Genomic DNA, 19,491 nt, shown 5'->3' with positions numbered 1-19,491 from the left:
AACTCCAGAAGAAGTTCAGGTACCTGAAAATAAAGAAAGTGATGAGATCTCAACAAGTTATGTAGCTTAGGAACCGATACAAAATGATCGTCGGCGATATATGTGATACAATATAGTACACAATATTGTAAAAGAATGTGAGGATTAGACCTGTAGTCCAGACACCTGAAGATGTCATGCCATTTAAATGCAAGTCATAACCTACATGACTCATTTGATTAATTCTATATGAAGATCCTTGAAGGATTTAAAATGCCTGAAGCATATATTTCAAAATCTTAGAGAAATGTATTTAATCAGATTACAAAGATCTTTGTACGGTTTAAAGCAGTTTGAGCGCATGTGGTATAATCGCCTTAGTGAATATTTGTTGAAAGAGGGTTACATAAATGATGTTATTCGTCCATGTATTTTTATAAAGAAAATGACATCAGAATTTGTTATGCTTGTTGTTTATGTTGATGACATAAATCTTGTTGGAACTCCAGAAGAGCTCCAACAGGCGATTGAATATCTTAAGAAAGAATTTGAGATGAAAGATCTTGGAAAAATTAAATTTTGTCTTGGTCTGCAAATTTTATATTTAGTAGACGAAATCTTTATCCATATATCTGCCTATACATAAAGGGTCTTTAAACGCTTTTACACCGACAAAACGCACCCATTGAGTACACCAATGATTGTTCGATCACTTAAAGTGAATAAGGACTCGTTCCGACCTCCAGAAGAGGATGAGGAACTCCTTGGTCCTGAAACACCCTATCTCAGTGCAATTGGTGCACTTATGTATCTTGCTAATACTACAAGGTCTGACATAGCATTTTCTGTTAATTTACTAACAAGATATAACTCTTCTCCTACACGGAGATATTGGAATGAGATTAAGCATATTTTGCATTATTTAAAGGAACTCTTGATATGGGTTTGTTTTATGCTAACAAAGATAATGCAGATCTTGTTGGTTATGCAAATGTAGGTTATTTATCTGATCCCCATAAAGTTCGATCTCAAATTGGATATGTGTTTACATGTGGAGGTACTGACATATCATGGCACTCCACAAAGCAATCTATTGTTGCCACTTCTTCAAATCATGCTGAGATAATAGCTATTCATGAAGCAAGTAGGGATACATATGGTTGAGATTAGTGATTCATTTTATTCGATAAATATGTGGGTTGGAATGAGATAAAAGACCCACAATATTATACGAAGACAATGCGGCATGCATAGTCCAATTCAAGGGAGGATTCATAAAAGGAGATAGAGCGAAGCACATTTCACCAAAATTATTCTACACATATAATCTTCAGAAAAATGGTGACATCGATGTGCAACAAATCCGTTCAAGTGACAATCCAACAGATTTGTTCATTAAATCTTTGCCAACTTCAATTTTCGAGAAGATTGTATACAAGATTGGAATGCGGAGACTCAAATATTTGAAACAAAGTTTTCATTAGGGGGAGTAAAATATGCGTTGTACTCTTTTTTCCTTACTAAGGTTTTTCCCATGCGTTTTTTCTTATAAGGTTTTTAATGAGGCAGCTAGAAATGTGTATTACTAAATATGTGCACTCTTTTTCCTTCACTAGAATTTTTTTCCACTGAATTTTTCTTACTAAGGTTTTAACGAGGCACAATATCTTTTAATGAATATCCAAAGGGGAGTGTTATGAAAATAATTATATTATGGATGTTATGGAGAAGATTATCCATTTAGTACTCCATTGAATTTATCAACAAGCAGTTTATGCAGGCAGGTTGCAATCAACTCAATAAAATGATTTGCAGCAACTTCTTGTTAAACAGGAAGGTTGCAAGCAACTGATGCAGACAACTTACAAGCAACTCAAGAAAAGCCTCGTAACTGCTTTCTTTTTTCTATAAATAGAAAAGTTTTCAATTCATTATGTACATTAGTTTGAATTTGAATAATAGATTAATCTCTCTTTATATTTGTCTTCGATTTATTTCCTTTTATTTTATAACAATTATGAGTTTTTCAATTTGTCAAAACAAACATCACCTCCCACCCAGCAAGAAAGTCAATGCGGACTTAAGTGGACTGGGTTGTGGCGACCCGAATACCCGTTAAACCATATCCGATAAAAAAGTCTAGATCCTTCTGGAACAGTACAACGAGCTGGCAGATTCTAGATTCGACCCTTGTTGTGATAACACTAAAAACTGCGATTCGCCTCCGATTCACATTACGTTATAGCTATATCTTTGGCCAAAGTTGACACCTTTCTCCTTTGCGAACTTTGCCCCTCCCGATCTCAATCTCCGGCAAAATTCAGTTTTAGTTTCCGGTCGTTTTCTCTCACGCTCTCTTTCTCCCGAGGCAAGAATCTTATTGTATTCCCTTGATTATTTTAATATTAGAATCAATTGTGAATTGGGTTAAAAATGCTTTGTATTGTTTGATTTTATATGTGCTTCAATGTCAATTTGTTTATTAAATTTGTTGCCTTTAGCGTTTTACGAGCTAATCTGCACTCTTGTTTGTATGACGTGTATAAAGTTCTGATGCTGTACCAATCACTAGTATATGCTGTCAGTTTCTCAACATTTTCTATTAGCAAATGGAAAAGGAGTTTTTTAGGCAATACGAATACCAGTATTTATCTTGCATCGTGGGAGTTATGAGTAAATCTTTTACTTGCAAATCTATCACTTTGACCTTAATGTGTAGTATCACTTTTTGATAACTGTACTGTCCGGGTTGGATTGCGTGCACCTCGACTAATTCCATGGGATATGTGTTACCGCACTAGCGCAGGTACCACGTAACTCCGTCCACCAAGGCTTGGATATATTGGAAGAAATCACCTAGTTCTTTGCCTCCGCTGGACTTGACCGTGAGACCTCACTGTTTTCAACTCACTTTATTTACCACTAGGCCACAACCTTGGATGCTCAATGTGTAGTATCATTAATATATTGGAACTTTTATTCCACTTTTGGCTGACTCTAGAATCTTTTGTACGCTACAAAAGTAACCTATTGGGTTTGAGTTACTGGAATCTCCTATGAACTGCGGCCTAGCCAATTGAAGCTGCATTCACATTTGTCACTAGGTTTTTGGCTAGAATCTATAAATTGGGGGTGTGCAGACCCATCGGCCATCTCCAATTAGCTAATGCAATTCTTTTCCTGATAGTGGATCACATATATAGGACCAACGTGGGTAGTGGTCCATGGACTAAATATTTAGAAGCTCAAAAAGGTCCATTTACAGTTCAGACTATTTAGGCTTTTTAACCATTGTTTTTAAGTATGTAATAAATGAAGGCCCATTTGAGGAAAAAAAGTTGAAAATTTAGGGACTATATGGAGAGTACCAACTCGTTCTATTTCTAATGATAATATGATGCGTTTACTGATCTCGGTTAAAGATTCATTCCTTACTCCTGATAAGCAACAAGGACAAGAATAAAGGAAGTAGGTGTTAAAATATTGAAAAGGAAGATAAAACTAAAGATGTGGCGTGATTTCTTATTATCATATTGTCCGCCGTGGTTATAAATGGCAAGCTTATATTGTATGGAATTGGCACGTCATCTGCTGTACCCTTTGCTTCAAATACAATTGGCAGGTATGAAAAAGTCTTACCGTCTTGTGACCTGAATAGTCTAATATCTTCCAAGTAGTTTTTTCCTTGACATGTGAGAGTGAAAGTTGTCTTATTATTTGGCACCAACGGGTTGCCACCAAGTATAGACAGGCTGGAAAGTTGAGCTATAGAAAAGTGTGTCCAAAGTTACTATAATTAGCTCGTTCTTTTAAGAAGCTATTGGTAATTTTAAAGAGAACCCACATCCCCTTGGGCTTTGGTTCAACAACAAAAGTTGTGCAATGTGGAATGCAATATGTGCTACGTGCACACCACGAGTTCGAAGCTTGGCTGTTAGGCCAAAGTCTACTATTTAAGTGGAGAAGACTAGAGGGACAAGTCCATTATCCCCAAATTTTCTCGGTAAAAAAAAAATTGACAAGAGAATACACAAGACCATGCCCTTAGGAAAATGTTCCAAGAGTTTGCCGTATCTTCCCTTGCATAGTAATTTTCGAGCTATTCTTCCCCGGATCTGTGGATCATTCAGTGTATTCTTCCAACAAAACAGAAGATGAGCGTGCTAAGGTCCATAAACAATGTGAAACGGATAATTAATGGTATCTTTAGTCTCGCCGCACAAATATATGGGCAGTATAGTTTCTCCTTTTGAAACCAGAGTGTTGTGTGTGTGTGTTTTTTTTTGGGGGGGGGGGGGTGGATTCAAGATAGCTGGTCATGAATTATAATTTACTTTTTGTATCTGACTCATTCACGGTTATTTCCCATCCTTGGCCACTTTTCTATTTTTCAGAATGGATGCACTTCTGAATTTTCTGTGTTAATATTTTAATTGATTTTGCCCTTTGGGGGGTGGGGGGGATTTTATTTTGCTGCTACTTTTTTGCTCAGTCGCATCTTGGTATTAGTTTGTCTTAACTATTTTACGTGGTGTTTTAGTAAATGCTTACCATACTTCAGAGTTTTGCTGTTCAGGTAGTTGTTGTTTCTAAAGTCTCATGGCTGAGCAACAATCAGTTGAAGGGTCAAGCACAAGCAATGTTTCTAGTGGAAGTTCTGAATCAACCGTGGAGCTCAATATCAAGACCTTAGATTCCCAGACACATCCTTTTAACGTGGATAAGAATGTAAATTTTGTTACTTATTCTGTTTCTGTTGCAACTTATGCTAAAAAAGAGTACCTACCATCATGCTTATTCGGTTGGATGTGAAGCTTTCTTAAACTTATGCTGATTTTGAAAAGTATGTTTGTTCCCTTTTCTGTTTGCCAGAAATAATGTATTGACATGTAGAAACCTTTTCTCAAAAAGGTCCTATCAATATGAAGTTGAATGTGAATTTTAGCATTTGGAATCTTTTATCACTCATGCACTATACCACTCTGATATGTCTCTTCTTGGCACTCATTGTTCACTTTACTGTTCTATCATATCTCAATGTCAGATGCAAGTTTCAGCCTTGAAAGACAGAATAGCAAGTCAGATTGGTGTACCTGTTGAGCAGCAAAGACTAATTTTTAGGGGCAAGGTCTTGAAGGATGATCACCTTCTTTCGGAATATCGTATCCTATCAACTGGGAAATTCAAGTTTCCCACTTTGTACATATAAAACATATTATGTCTTCAACTCGACAAGTCTTTGGTGGGAGTATTATTTTCTCTTTAAAATTCTATGGACAGGGTTTTCTGTTAAATGTTGTATATGTGCATTTGGGTTTTTACATCTCTCTTGAGGTAATTCCAGGATTTCATCATTTCGTGTAAGCTTATTCCACCTTTTCCGTTTCTATCATCTCATAGCTGATTGTTAAATGCTTAAAAACTGTCTAAACTGATTCAGAAAGAAGCTCTCAGTTGTGGTGATTGAGGGTGGAGTATGCTGTAGTTCATTGATAACATACGACGCTCGAACATAATCTGAAATAATTTTTTTTAAAAACCGTAAAAGAACTGTTAGCGTGATTAGGCAACTGCCACAACCCTAAATACCTTTTTTTGTTTGAAAATTTCAACCCTTAAACTCAAATTTTTGATGTGCGCCTAATCTGCAAAGCAAGCTTAGGAGTGAATCTAATAGAAATTTTGGTGTCCTTCCCCTTGGGATATTGATCTCAACAGGGTAATTGTAGTTGACATTTGACACTGCCACCAACCTAACCTCTCTTCATTGGTTTTTTCCATTGGTCATCTAGAGATGACCATGTTGGTAAAATTCACTGACTACAGTTAGGAGAAATTCTGGTTTCCTAACATTTTTGGTATCAGAGCCTTCATGGTTTCAACCAGAATGGAAGGACGAATTGAAGGGTTAGAGAAAACAATGAATGAAGTACAAGAGGAGATTGGGGCAGTACGGGATTACCTAGGTCAATTACGGGAGTGGATGCAGAAAAAGGATAAACATGATGCTGAAATTCTTCGATATATGATGGGAAATCCGAAAACTCAGGTAGATCCAACTAAAGAGGCAGAAATGATGGCAGAAAATAGCGGCAATCAGGGAGGCGATGGACAACGTGAGGGGTTTCAACCACAATTTCGTGATGAAACACGTCCTAGAAGGCTAGAATTACCCTTATTCTCTGGTGATAATCCATATGGGTGGCTTAATAGAGCAGAGTGTTATTTTCATTTCAATGGCATTGATGACAAGGATAAATTGGAGGCTGCTGCTGTTTGTCTTGAAGGAAGAGCCTTAAATTGGTTCCAGTGGTGGGAGACAAGAACTCCAGTTGTCACATGGGATGTGTTTCGAGTAGCCATACTCCAACGATTTACTCCATCACAATTGGGGAACTTATACGAAGTTTTGATAGGGTTGCAACAAACTGGAAGCGTGGCCCAATACAGAGAAGATTTTGAACTACTCTCAGCACCCTTGAAAGATGCCGACGATGAGGTTTTGATGGGAATATTTATCAATGGTTTGCGAGAGGAGATCAAAGCAGAATTGCGTCTTAGCAAATTGGGAACACTAACCCAAATAATGGACCAAAGCCAGCGTATTGAAGAGAAGAATTGGGCTATCAGCCAAGCACACTTGCCAAGACATATGCGTATAGCACTTCCTAGGGGTCCAACCCATTTCCCTGTGACGGATAACAACCGAACAGGAAGCACTACAAGTCCTCATGTGCGTGTAGCCACAACACCCTTTAACTCTGCACGTACAACTATTACAACAGTGCCACAACAATTTCACGAGCAAAAGCGAGGAGAAATCGTACCAGCAGCACCAGAAACTTTTGCAAGGTGTGGAGGAGCATACAAAAGGCTATCTGATGCAGAATATCAAGATAAATTGAGAAAAGGGCTTTGTTTTTGCTGCGATGAAAAATATGGCCCTAATCACCGGTGCAATTTAAAACAGTTAAATCTACTTATTGTGGCAGCAGAGGATGACCAAGAAGGAGGCATAAATGAGCAAACGGAGGAAGTAATAAGCGTAGGGATAGACCAATTAAATGTTCTAGGACAGACGGAACCACAAAAGTTAATGCAGTTGTCTTTGCACTCTATTGCAGGATTTACTTCAAAAAAGTCGTTGAAAGTATGGGGAACAATATTGGGAAAGAAGGTTATTGTGTTGATTGATAGCGGAGCATCAACAAATTTTATCTCTTGCACAGTTGCTGAAGCATTAAGGTTAAAACAAACAGAAACAAAGCCGTTTTTGGTAGAAGTTGGGAATGGACAACATGTAAAAAGCATGGGAAGCTGCAAAGAAGTGGAATTGTGGATTGATGAAATGCGGTTAATACAGGATTATTTTCTTTTTGATTTGGGCAGTGCTGATGTAGTGTTAGGAATCGAGTGGTTAGAGACTTTGGGGGATATCCAAGCCAATTTCAAAACATTGACGCTGAAATTTGAAATAGAGGGGCAAACACGAGTTGTTCGAAGCGACCCCTCATTGTGCAAATCGGTGGCTTCACTCAAAAATCTGTTTAAAGCCTTGCAAAAAGATGCAGAAGGATATTATGTTGATCTGAATGAGTTAACAGTAAGGGAAGAACAAGAGAATTTGGATTTGCAGCAATTACTTGAAGAATTTGGGACGTTATTTGAGGAACCAAAAGGGCTGCCACCTAGTAGGAGCCATGATCATGCTATCCAACTTAAAACAGGAACCAGTCCACCCAATATTCGTCCATATCGTTACCCCCATTACCAGAAAAATGAGATTGAGATACAAGGGAAATGCTAGTAGCTGGTATCATCCAACCAAGTACAAGTCCTTTCTCTAGTCCAGTATTGCTAGTTCGCAAAAAGGATGGTAGTTGGAGATTCTGCGTGGATTATCGAGCCCTTAATAAGATTACTATTCCAGATAAATTTCCAATTCCAGCAATTGATGAGTTATTAGATGAGCTTGGGGGTGCCACTATATTCTCGAAATTGGATCTAAGATTCGGGTATCATCAAATCCGGGTTTGCAAGGAGGATGTTGCGAAGACAGCTTTTCGTACACATGAAGGCCACTATGAGTTTTTGGTCATGCCTTTTGGACTGACCAACGCTCCATCTACTTTTCAAGCCTTGATGAATGATATATTTCGTCCTTACTTACGTAAGTTTGTATTGGTCTTTTTTGATGACATATTAGCTTATAGTGCAAATTTTGCTACTCATTTGGATCATTTGCGGGAGGTGCTGCAAATTTTAACTTGGTCGTCAATCGTAAAAAATGTCATTTTGGACAACAAGAACTGGAGTATTTGGGGCATATTATTTCAGCAGATGGAGTTTCAACAGATCCTTCCAAAATAACAAGTATGGTTAATTGGCCAATTCCCAAAGATGTTAAAGGTTTGAGAGGATTTTTGGGACTTACTGGTTACTACAGGATGTTTGTTCGTGACTATGGGAAGATAGCCAGGCCACTCACACAATTGCTCAAGAAAGATGCTTTTAGTTGGAATAACGAAGCTCAATTAGCTTTTGATTCTCTTAAGAAGGCTATGGTCACTTTACCGGTTTTGGCACTACCGGATTTTAACAAGGTGTTTGTGCTTGAGATTGATGCTTCAGGATTTGGGATTGGAGCTGTCTTAATGCAAGAAGGACAACCAATTGCTTTTCTCAGCCAAGGACTCTCTATTCGAGCACAATCTAAATCAGTATATGAGAGAGAGTTAATGGCTACTGTTTTAGCTGTACAAAAGTCGCGTCATTACCTAATGGGTCGACATTTCATTATCCGGACGGACCAAAGAAGTCTCCAATTTCTCATGGGCCAGCATGTCATGGCTGAAGAGCAACAAAAATGGGTCAGCAAGTTGATAGGATTTGATTTTGAAATTCAATATCGGCCCGATTGTGAGAATAAGGCAGCTGATGCTTTGTCCCGCCAGTTTCATTTCATGGCCTTTTCTGTTTTACACAACGGTACCTTAGATGATCTTGTTACAGAAATTCAACAAGATGATCAACTTCGTCAAGTGACACAAGATTTGCTTCGAGATCCAGCTTCACAACCGAATTATGCTCTAAAAAATGGCTGCCTATTTTTCAAAAAGTCGGTTGGTGATTCCCCGTTCTTCATTATACATTCCTATGCTCCTTAAAGAATTTCACTCCTCACCTACAGGTGGTCATTCAAGTTTTTTTCGGACATACAAGCGTATCTCACAAGTGTTATATTGGAATGGAATTAAAAGGGATGTGCAAAACTTCGTGGCTAGTTGTGAAATTTGCAATACAGAACAACACTTCAACTATTCTTTATTGCTGCCAACAAACAGAATAAGTTCTACAGAGAAACAAACAACAATTAGAACATTAATGCACCTAACAACCAAGGTATTTTGAGGAACCTTAACCTCCAAATCTGCCAGAAAAAATACTACAGAATAAACTGCCTGTCTTCCTTTCTTCCTAATATAATATAACACAAGATAACTGCCTGAACTGCTAGGTAACTACTACCAATACAGATACATAATAATAAATAAATAAAACAATTACATTTAAGTCTTATTTTCACCCTTCTTTCTGAGGTTATAGACCCTAGTAACGGCAGGTCTAACAGTAATTAATTTTAGTGAGCTGTTTCCATCTAACAATTTGATTGACTTCTCACCTCTAATTTTTATCGTGGCTATGATTAATTTTAGGGACTTATCTTTGTCCAGCTGATTAGATGCAAACTCCAATGCTTTGTTAACAGAGTTTTACAGATTTGCCTGATTGGGTGTAATATTTTTGCAAAAATGGAGCCTGTCATCTATGATTTTTGGGTTTCTTGCCAAACCTTGACTCTTTACAGATGTGGAAAATGGGGACACACTACATTTAGTACTGAGGCAATCTCAACCGCAACCTTCATCGGTTAGCAGCACTGGACAAGCTACTACTGACAATGTCAGCAGAGGTAAAGGTTTTGTGATTTAAAATTTAGGCTTTAAGGTCATTTGGCTGATTTTATTGGTCAGATGAGTAACAATCAATTTTATTATCTTTGAGCATCACAGGACAAGAGTTTCAACCTTCTGCTGGAGGCTCACGGCGTGTCGGGCAGATTTCACACAGTGTTGTCCTAGGAACTTTTAATGTTGGAGATCAGGGGGAAGGAGTTGTGCCTGATCTTAGTCGGGTGGGTTTCATAGGAGTTGCAAGCTTTTATAATCAGTGTAATTTGAGTTAATTTGGGAGAATCTCATAACAGAAAATGTCCAACTTTCTAGGTTATTGGGGCAGTTTTAAACACTGTAGGGATTGGGAACATGACTGGTGGCCAGCTTCCTGGTGTGCAGGTCCTTTTCCCACCTTTATCTCTTATATTTCAGTTCTCTTAGGTTTACCTGCTTCTTTTATATTTTACTGGGATTTCTCTATTTTGTGATAAGCCCTTTCATGTTTTGAAACTACAGGACCCTCACTAATATGTGGCTTTTAATTTTACTTACGTTCACCTAGCCAGGTGCTGTAGAATTGCATCTGTGTTGTCCACTGCTTCCTCCTAATCTTTGCTTGGTGGGTTGGTTTGTGAGTAGGTCAGTGCTCCAGTTCCTCCACCTCAAGGAAATGTGAGTCAAAGTCAGTCAGGAAGTCAGCAATCTGGGCAGGCATTTGCTGGTCAATCTTTACCTCAAGTAGTTCAAATTCCACTGGGGGCAGCAATAGCTGTCCCCTCAATTAATTCGGTAAGAATGTCTTTCAGATATTATGTTACTTTCTGTCTCATGTTGTTCATGGCCATTTTTGTTTCTCAGTTCTTTTTTCTTTTGTTTTTAAATGTTGAAGCCCATTCCTGATTCCTTGCACACGCTTACTGACTTCATGAATCGCATGGAGCTCGTATTCTCAGAGAACGGTGAGATTTTTTTTCATTTTTGCTTCTTCTCTTATGGTGGAGTGGATCTCTGAATGACTTTGCGTCCTCTTAACCAGGTTACCCGCCAAACCAGTCACCTAATACTGCAGCAGATTCACCTGCAGTACAGTTGCCTACAAATTCTCATGGCTTATCGACTCCAGAGGCATTGAGCACTGTTCTGCATCATGCAGAGCGTCTCTTTGGTGGTCATGTCATTGCGGCATTATCTGTATGTACCGCGACCCTGATGATCTCTTTTGTCATTAATGTTCTGCTCCATCCCTGTATCCTCACCTTCTAGTATCCTGCAGGGTTATAGTGTTACCTGTTAAGAAATCATCAGGCCAGAAGCATTTTTGGCTATGATCAATAGCACATGCTGTGCAATGCACATGTTTTTGGCTAATCTGGAACCACCATATGTGGCCGGAGTTCCTAGCTTGAGTTTCTCAGTCTTGAATTATTCACAAGCTCTAGCCAGTTTTACTGGAGAGCGATTATATTTTGTTAAAATCAAAGCCGTTCTGGAAAAATGACTATTTTTTGGCTTGAAAGGAACAAAGTGCAAAAGTTCTTTAATCTTTGTCAAAGAAAAGGGTTTGGGTGGTGGGGATAGAGTGCAAAGGTTTACATACTAAATAATCATTTTTGTAAAAGGTACTCTGCCTGTTGAGAATTTGGTCCAGCACCAGATTAATTGTTTCTATCCTGCAACTTGTGTAACACTTTAATAAGCCTATAAAAATCTTAAGATCTTAAATTCTAGTTTTCTCAATTGCCTCACAATATTAGGAGTCATTAACACATTAATATTTTTTTCTGATTAGTGATAAGGCAATAAATTTCATTAAAAAGGGCAAAACATGCCCATATACAAGGAGTATACCTAAAAAATGGAAAACCTTACAAAAGACATGATTTTCTATGAATGACACCCAATCTCCTATACAAATAGGAACCTCATGGGTGCACCAAAAATAAATAAGGGAAAAGAGGCTACTCCTCAAATGAACAATATCTTTTTCTACTCCATCAAAACTCTCCTATTCCTCTCATTCTAAACAACCCACATGAGTGCTAAGGGTGGCAACATCCCAAGCTCTGCGTCTTCTCTTCCGTCTTCTGAAGGCTCAACTAAACATAGCTTCTTTCACCGTGCCCGGTCCAATTATATGGATATAGATTGGAGATAAAGGGTGGATTAGTTAAGATCACTTGGGAAGATGGGAAGAAATTACAGTGATGGGAGTTATTGAGCCTGGATGGAGAGAGATAGAAGCTTTTTCTGTGGCAGCCTTCTCTGTTTTTTCCGTGTTAATGTATCTCATATAAGGATGTGCTTATTTAGGGTAAGTTTGCATGGCCCCAGGAATTGTCCTCCTAATGCTTGTGGATTACTCTTTGATTAAACAAAGGTGGCAGACTAGTTGCCACGAGGAACCCCATGATACAGAAGAGGGACAGAGGGGGAAGAGGATAGGTAGGTTTAGAAGAGTATTTCTTGTTTTCCGGCTAGAGCCTTTTTTATACAGAAAGAATAAAAGGGTCAATCCCATTCATGCATATAAATGCAGGCATATAAAAACTTCCCCAGCTATGGGAGGGTTGAGCTCTGCTTGAGAGTTGCTAGCTGCAAACCTTAACTTGCACCATATTTGCCTATTCCTGACATGATAGTAGAATATCAGTCCTTTGTGCTTTTAATGGTATGGATGCTTCTTCTCTGTCTGTTCTTACCCTGTGAAAAATAGAACTGATATGCTCCGTGTCTGGTGAATCATGTCTTGACTACAACCTTCCCGAGCTGTAATGATGATAGATTGTCACCATGTTTGGGCTCAATAAGTCATTTACTTCATAAATTATGAGGATACTAAATACAGTGCTCGGATATATCTTTAGAGGGAAGTCCCTTACAACAAATCTCTCGTGCTCACGATTTGTACAAGTTGCATGATGTTCACCTGTCTTTACTGCAACAGCATGCATGCATGGGACCATACTGTAGATATTGCTCTTGTTCTCTATTCTCTAAGACATGGAACTTGATGGCTCAAATAATGTTGGTCCAATTGCATCCCCAGACTGTGAAATCTCATAGCATTAGATGCAATATGTCTGCAGCCTTACTCAAGCATTGCTTAGGAGAATTCCATTACCTTCTGTCTCTGATGGAGTGCTTTTACAGTTCCATTAAGTATCACTAATAAGATATTTTAAGTGATCATTGATAAAGCTATGGCTCCTAGAATTGATGATCACATTTATTCTTTTTCTGCTGTAACTGCCATTGTCCAACTTTTTACTTTCTTTTGCATTGTCAACTTGCTCTTATCTAGCCGAACAAACAGTTGTTAGTTACATGTCTTTCTTTCTAAAAAGTTGTTCTCCGCTCCCCCCCCCCTCTCTCTCTCTCTCTCTCTCTCTGTGATTTTGTTTGCTAATCTTCTGCCACATTATAGCAAATTGCAGGACGGTTGGAACGGGAAGGGGGCTCCAGTGATCCTGCAGTAAGGGGACAGGTGCAGACAGAATCAGTGTTAATTGGTCAAGCAATGCAACATTTAGGTGCCCTTCTACTAGAGCTTGGAAGGACGATATTGACTCTCAGAATGGGACAGTCACCTGTATGTCCTTTTCTTCTCTTGTTGGTGGCAAAACATTTTCTGAAAATGCTTTTCTTACAGTCGTTAAATTGCTCTTTGCAGGCCGAATCTTCAGTAAATGCTGGTCCTGCTGTTTATATATCTCCCACAGGGCCGAACCCCATAATGGTTCAGGTCTGTTAGACAGTTAAAAATAGAGGGATTAGTCTAGGTTTGCAATCTGAAAGATAGGTAGATGTTCCTTTTTTAACTTTTCATCCCATGACTTATTGCTCTTCTTCGATCAGCCTTTCCCCCTTCAAACCAGTTCACTCTTTGGTGGCTCAACTGCTGTTCCCCCTAATCCTGGCCCCTTTGGCGCTCTTGGGATTGGTAGTGCTCCAAGGCATGTCAATATTCATATACATGCCGGTATGAAAAATCTGCTAGTATTTAATATTCTGTATTTTCTTTGGGGCATTGCAACAATTGGGAGGATATGTGTGTAACCTTTCTAACTATGGGTGCTTTTAGCACCTATTAATTCTGCAGTTGGTGCTAGGTCGACCAATGGAGATGGAGCACAGGGTGAACGTGGTAATGGAACTGACTCTGGCCAATCAAGGGCTTTGCCTGTCCGAAATATGATGGCTACAGCTGTTCCACCAAGGCCTGCTGTTATCTCAGTCTCTAGTATGCCACAACCTGGTACATTTTTGCATATTAATGTTCTATAACAATCTATTATTGTATCTGAACTTATTGTGGGCTGAGAGCGTCTTGATATGTAAACATCTATACTTTGTCAATGGTTGATAATGATACATGTTGGCGATATACTTTCTGAAGTGCTTTTCTGTATTATGAAGGCCAATCAGAGAGCTCAAGTGGCCTAGAACACACTACTGTGCCTGGTGCTGTGAATGATACTGTAAGCACTCAACTAGGTATCACATCTGCAAGTGGGATGACTGTGCCTGAGCCGCTACTGACGCACGATTTTCCTGGAAGAGAGGATAAAATGGTCGGTGCTAATAAAATGATTCTGCGACCTGTCCTTTTTTCCCTAGTACGACATATGTAGGCCTAATTAAACTTGTAAATGCCAGGGTCAAGGTCAATCAAGTGAAATGTCTTTTGGTAAGCCAGAGGCCTCAGCCAGTGCGGGAGGAGCTCAAAGATCTGGTCAGGAGTTAGGTAGTCCTGATGAATCCTCATCTGTGCCCCTTGGCTTAGGGTTTGGAGGTTTGCAGCCAAAGGTAGGCAAGCCTTTTAGATGCTGCTTTCTGGATATGTCTGATTATTTGATTTGGCTGAAAGATGGAGTTATAATAGAATATTCATTTTTATTTACAAATATAGTAGACTGTTTGAAAGGACATGTGATAAGGAGTTAGAAGCCTCTAACCAGTTTATATTGGAGTGATGGCATTCACCAGTTTCTGCCGCTTCATTGTCCGTTTCTATTTAATGAATAATTTTGTGTCTGCTGATTTGTTTAATGCTCATGTTCCATGAAGTGCTAGGTCAAATTTTCTTGTGTTGCTTTCATGTGCCCTAAGTTTGTATTTTCTTTTGTCTTGTCAATTATTTATTTACCTTAAATTTAGCATTCGCGTCGCTCAACAGTTTTAAAAGTTGATATTCTATAATAAATAAGCCTGCAACTTGTGATGTTGGGTCGGGGGAACATCACAGGTTCGAACCCTGCCACAAACAAGAGCCTGGTAATTAAGGGGAGAAGGGTAGAAAGACGAGCCCATTATCTTTCGAGTTTCGAAGCGTGCGCCAATGGCCCTCTGAGATTTCTCGATTATAAAAAGAATTTCTATCAGTGCTGGTGTGGTCCGGCCCTTATCATGTGGGAGCTTAGCACATCCTGTCCTTTTTGTTATATAAACTAGAAGATAAAAGACTCAGGACTTCTGGATTTGAAGCAATTTTCTTAACCATCAGGGTTGAGTTAGTGAACTTGTAGTTTCTTCTGCTGTTTTGATGGATCATTTTCTTTACAAGTATAAAAATTAGTTGAGGAGCTGGAGCTGACCTTTTCACGATTTTAGCCTTATATCTTAAACCAATATGTTGAATTAGTGTGTACCGGGGTTTGTCAGGACAATGCTATTTATTGTTGATCTCACAAGTCATAACTGATGAAAAAGCCAGATTTGTGAATGCTTTCTGGAATTGTTTCAACCTTTCACGACTTTCTGTTTCTTGTACTGCTTTTCAATTTTTGGTCCTGGACTTGACATTTTCTTTTGTGGACCTACACATTAGAGACGAACTAAGCAATCCAGACCTCATGGAAATAACGGTGATGGTTCAACTAGCGACAATCAAAATGAACTACCTAAACGAGATGGGCAACAAGTTTTGCAGTCTCTTGCAGCGCTTGCAGCCAGGGAAAATGACACTGCTATGCCCTCAGGGACACACTCTGATCGGGGAGTTATGGGGACTATTGCCACAGGAAACCGAAATGTTGATGGCCAATCAGAGATAGCGGATGCAATGTCAAGTGTCCTTCAGAATCCTGCTTTAAATGGTTTGTTGAGTGGGGTTTCACAACAAAATGGGGCTGGCTCTCCGGATCTCTTGAGAAATATGATGCAGCAACTCACTCAAAGTCCAGCAATGATGAACACTGTTAGTCAGATCGCCCAGCAGATTGACACCCAGGATCTTGGAAGCATGTTTTCCGGACAAAGTGGTGGCATGGACTTGTCTAGGATGTTTCAGCAAATGATGCCAATTGTCTCCCAAGCTCTTGGTGGCATTTCAGCTATGCCTCAACAAATTCCTAATATTGCACAGAGGCCTGGTGAGAATGCCACAACAAGAGTGGCAACACCAACCAGTCAAAATTTTCAGGTTTGCTCCTGTTAGCTAAGCTGTTTTGTTATAGATATTCAATCATTCTGTTGTATTTCCCCATACTGATATTAAACTGTTCATAAGGTTTCAATTGTATGGAACTGGAATTCTACTTCGACCTGGCTCAGAACCCTAGATTTGTTTGATCTATTTTTTGTTTCACTTTATCGAGAACAGGGTTTTGATTTGTTTTCTATATTTTTTGAAATTTGAGTATTTTGTCTGGGTTCCTTGATTTCTTAATTGTGTTCTCTGCTTGCAGGTCACGAGCTCCTCATGTTTTTAATTTTTTTAAAAGTAGAGATCAGGAATATGATATGGTGATAATTTAAAGTTTTTGGCTTGGTATCTAAGTTCTTAGATGTGGATTCTTCTAAATGTAGTTGTTACCTGATGACAACAATGGGCTTTCTTCTAACAACTAAAAAGAAATGGATACAAGGATCATTTTAGATTATTTATGTCCATCCAGGCTGAACAAGGGAGGAATAGCAGGGTCTTAAGGACCTTCCCGCTCAGAACATAAAATTTAGGGGCCTAGTCACCAAGGGAGCAAAGTCAGAAAGGGGCACTGTTCGGCCTCCTGTGTAGGGGTTTACCATAACAGAAGTAAAAAATGCATGAACTAAGAACTTTTTCTGCTTAAAGTTCCTGTCGTGTTGGCAAACATTATGAGTGCATGACCATGGGAGAAAATACATAGAAATGTCTAAAGAAATTGAGAAAACCGTGGTGTTCGCTTTCTTGTTTTTCCAGGCCTGGGAGGTGTGTGCGCATTGTTTTTTGGTGGTGGTTGGGGGGGGGGGGTGGTGGTGGTAATCTCTTTGTCTACCAAACTTTATCTACTTTGTTTGAAACAGTTGTCAGAATAGTTGAGGTGGTACCCTCTGTTTCAATCACTAATCACTGTAAGCCTATTATGTTATATTTATTAGTTTCCTGCTGAATAACAAGATGTTAAAGGAAAACAATTTTATTGAGGTCAATTGTCTCAAGGAAATCTTTGTCTGTTTTCTTTGTACATTATCTACTGCGTAGAATCTGGGGGGGGGGGGGGGTCACATGACTCACATAACTGTATGCATGATGCTTGCCTTAAAATTTAATTGGTGTGGTTCATGTATGAATATTGATCTAATTTTTGACGTTTGTATATGAAGTTTATTTAACAAATATTAATGAACTTGAACTTTAGAAATCGATGGATTTTTAAAAAAAAAAAATCATTTATATTTGTAAGTTAAGACATGCTAGGACATTCCAAGTTATGAAGTCTGACAGACAATGAGATGGAAGGAGTGCTTTGGTTCCCAAGCCTCTTTTTTAGTGTTCTTCCCATTCTTCCTTTCATGTAACATTCCTGTTTGATTGATTAGTAGGTCTCTAAGGTTAACTAATTCCTCATTTTATCGTATTTGTTGTGTTCCTTCAGGTGTATCTTTGCTTCTTAACTTGTCTACATGTTGAACCTTTCATATTATAGGATTCCTCTGCATTTTGTTTCAAGAAAGCTACTGCTTCAAGTCATTGCAAACACAATTAATTCTTACATTCCCTTTGCTTTGATCAAATTGCAAATTAAGTTTTACATTTCAATTGCAATCTTTTCAGATGGACCTTCATGAGGTGGCCCAGAGAATTGAGAACAATAGTCCGCCTGCAGAGATTTTCCGGTCTTTGGTTGAAAGTACGGAATCTTTGCATCATAGTGGAAGTACTGATCAAAGTCTTGTTGATGAACTGTGTAGTGCGGAGGGCCTAGCAAACGTGAGTAGCTGCATTCATAATTTGAGTTTGATATTTCTTTAGGGGGTGATCTCATTTTTTTTCTCCGGACCCACAGTATCCCACTGGATGTGTTGGTGTGATCTCATTTTTATATCCTATTCCTGCAGGAATTCATGCAGATGCTGCGCAGTGATGTTTCCCAGAGATTCCAAGATGACCAGGCCCAATAGGGAACATTTTTTTTTCATTTTACACAATTTGATTTGTTTCCAATAGAATGTTAAGTTGCCGTTTGTTTTGGCCTCAAGTCGACTATTGATTATGGTCTCTTCTTTTTTGGGGTGTCATGGAGGGAAAATTATCATTATTGCTATTCTGGTGTGTATATACGCATGGGATAGTTCATCCAGCGAATGGAACTGTATTTTTTAGTTAATATTGCTAGTTCTGTGTTAGTAACTTATAACGCCTGCAGTACGAGAGTTTAGAACCGGTTGGTTAGACTTGCAGTGGAATTTACCATTCGCTTGTGTGAGGTTTTACTTCAAAAATTCCATTTTGCGATGTAGATTCGATCCTTTCCCTTTATTTGGGGCCTGCTTGCAAATTGGGTAGCCCTCCTCGGTCATTATACAAATCAGGTTTACTGTTGTAGGTTTGGCCGCTAATTGACAATGTTGTGGGGATGCAAAGTTTGTAGCAGAAGAAAATGGACTTGACTAGGTAGTAATCAATTGGTGCATGTGGCAGTGAAGTTGGGACATCGAAATCAAGGGTTTGATGGAATGTCCAGTTCTGAAATAAGTGCAGATTATCTTGTCCTATACGTCGTGATGCAATGACAGTAAATACTATGTCTGCGTATTGGCTTCTCATGGTAAAGTTGACTGTATCTGTTGTAGCTCTTTGTCGCACTCTTTTTCTGAAGTATGATCGAGTTGATGATGCAATGACATGTTGACCGCAAAAGAAAGAAAGAAAGCAGCTAGGCTGTCGATTGTTTGAGAAAACCATCATCCTTTAAAATTGCAATATTTTAGATCGATCTATACTTATTTCAAAATATTTTAAAGGGTCAGGATCTATCAACTTAAAATTTGGGGTTTGAAGATAGTTTCCAATAGCAATCCTCGTCAAAATCAAATTCCACTGCATCCTTTGGTCGAGTAAGTTAAGTTCACAAAAAGGAGTTAATTCTTTAACACCTATTAATGTATCGTACTCTCTCGGTCAGATCATGATTCATGATCATAAGAAAGTATTGAAAATCTTTCCCAAGTGAGAGTCTGTGACAGCGATTTGTCGTGAATGTGCGTTAATTGATGTCACATTGCTGAGGTCCATCACGTTTGTCGGCAGTTTGCTGCAACACAGGGCCCAATCTTCGAGCACATTTTTTGACAC

At 38.8% G+C, this 19,491-nt stretch overlaps 1 protein-coding gene across 6 annotated transcripts; it reads left to right on the top strand.

The window, feature by feature from the left end:
* Positions 1-2,064: 2,064 nt before the first annotated feature.
* LOC107814725 (ubiquitin-like domain-containing protein CIP73) lies at positions 2,065-18,523 on the top strand. 6 transcript variants are annotated; one of them, XM_075226037.1, is made up of 18 exons: positions 2,065-2,347; positions 4,556-4,707; positions 5,024-5,141; positions 9,848-9,952; positions 10,053-10,174; positions 10,266-10,334; positions 10,575-10,724; positions 10,825-10,894; positions 10,972-11,126; positions 13,360-13,524; positions 13,606-13,677; positions 13,791-13,914; positions 14,035-14,175; positions 14,352-14,506; positions 14,592-14,741; positions 15,763-16,356; positions 17,971-18,126; positions 18,255-18,523. In XM_075226037.1, the coding sequence occupies exons 2-18, from the start codon at positions 4,579-4,581 to the stop codon at positions 18,315-18,317; spliced, it is 2,538 nt and encodes an 845-aa protein (XP_075082138.1). In that variant the 5' UTR covers positions 2,065-2,347; positions 4,556-4,578; the 3' UTR covers positions 18,318-18,523. The 6 variants fall into 6 exon arrangements, with proteins under 6 accessions (XP_075082138.1, XP_075082136.1, XP_075082135.1 ...); XM_075226035.1 differs by having other exon boundaries at positions 14,035-14,190; XM_075226034.1 differs by having other exon boundaries at positions 14,017-14,175.
* Positions 18,524-19,491: the final 968 nt, after the last annotated feature.

The sequence above is a fragment of the Nicotiana tabacum genome, chromosome 12 (assembly GCF_000715075.1).
Source record: "Nicotiana tabacum cultivar K326 chromosome 12, ASM71507v2, whole genome shotgun sequence".
Classification (NCBI taxonomy): domain Eukaryota; kingdom Viridiplantae; phylum Streptophyta; class Magnoliopsida; order Solanales; family Solanaceae; genus Nicotiana; species Nicotiana tabacum.
The sequence above is the reverse complement of the archived record's forward strand: the minus strand, read 5'-3'. Positions and strand labels throughout refer to the sequence as shown.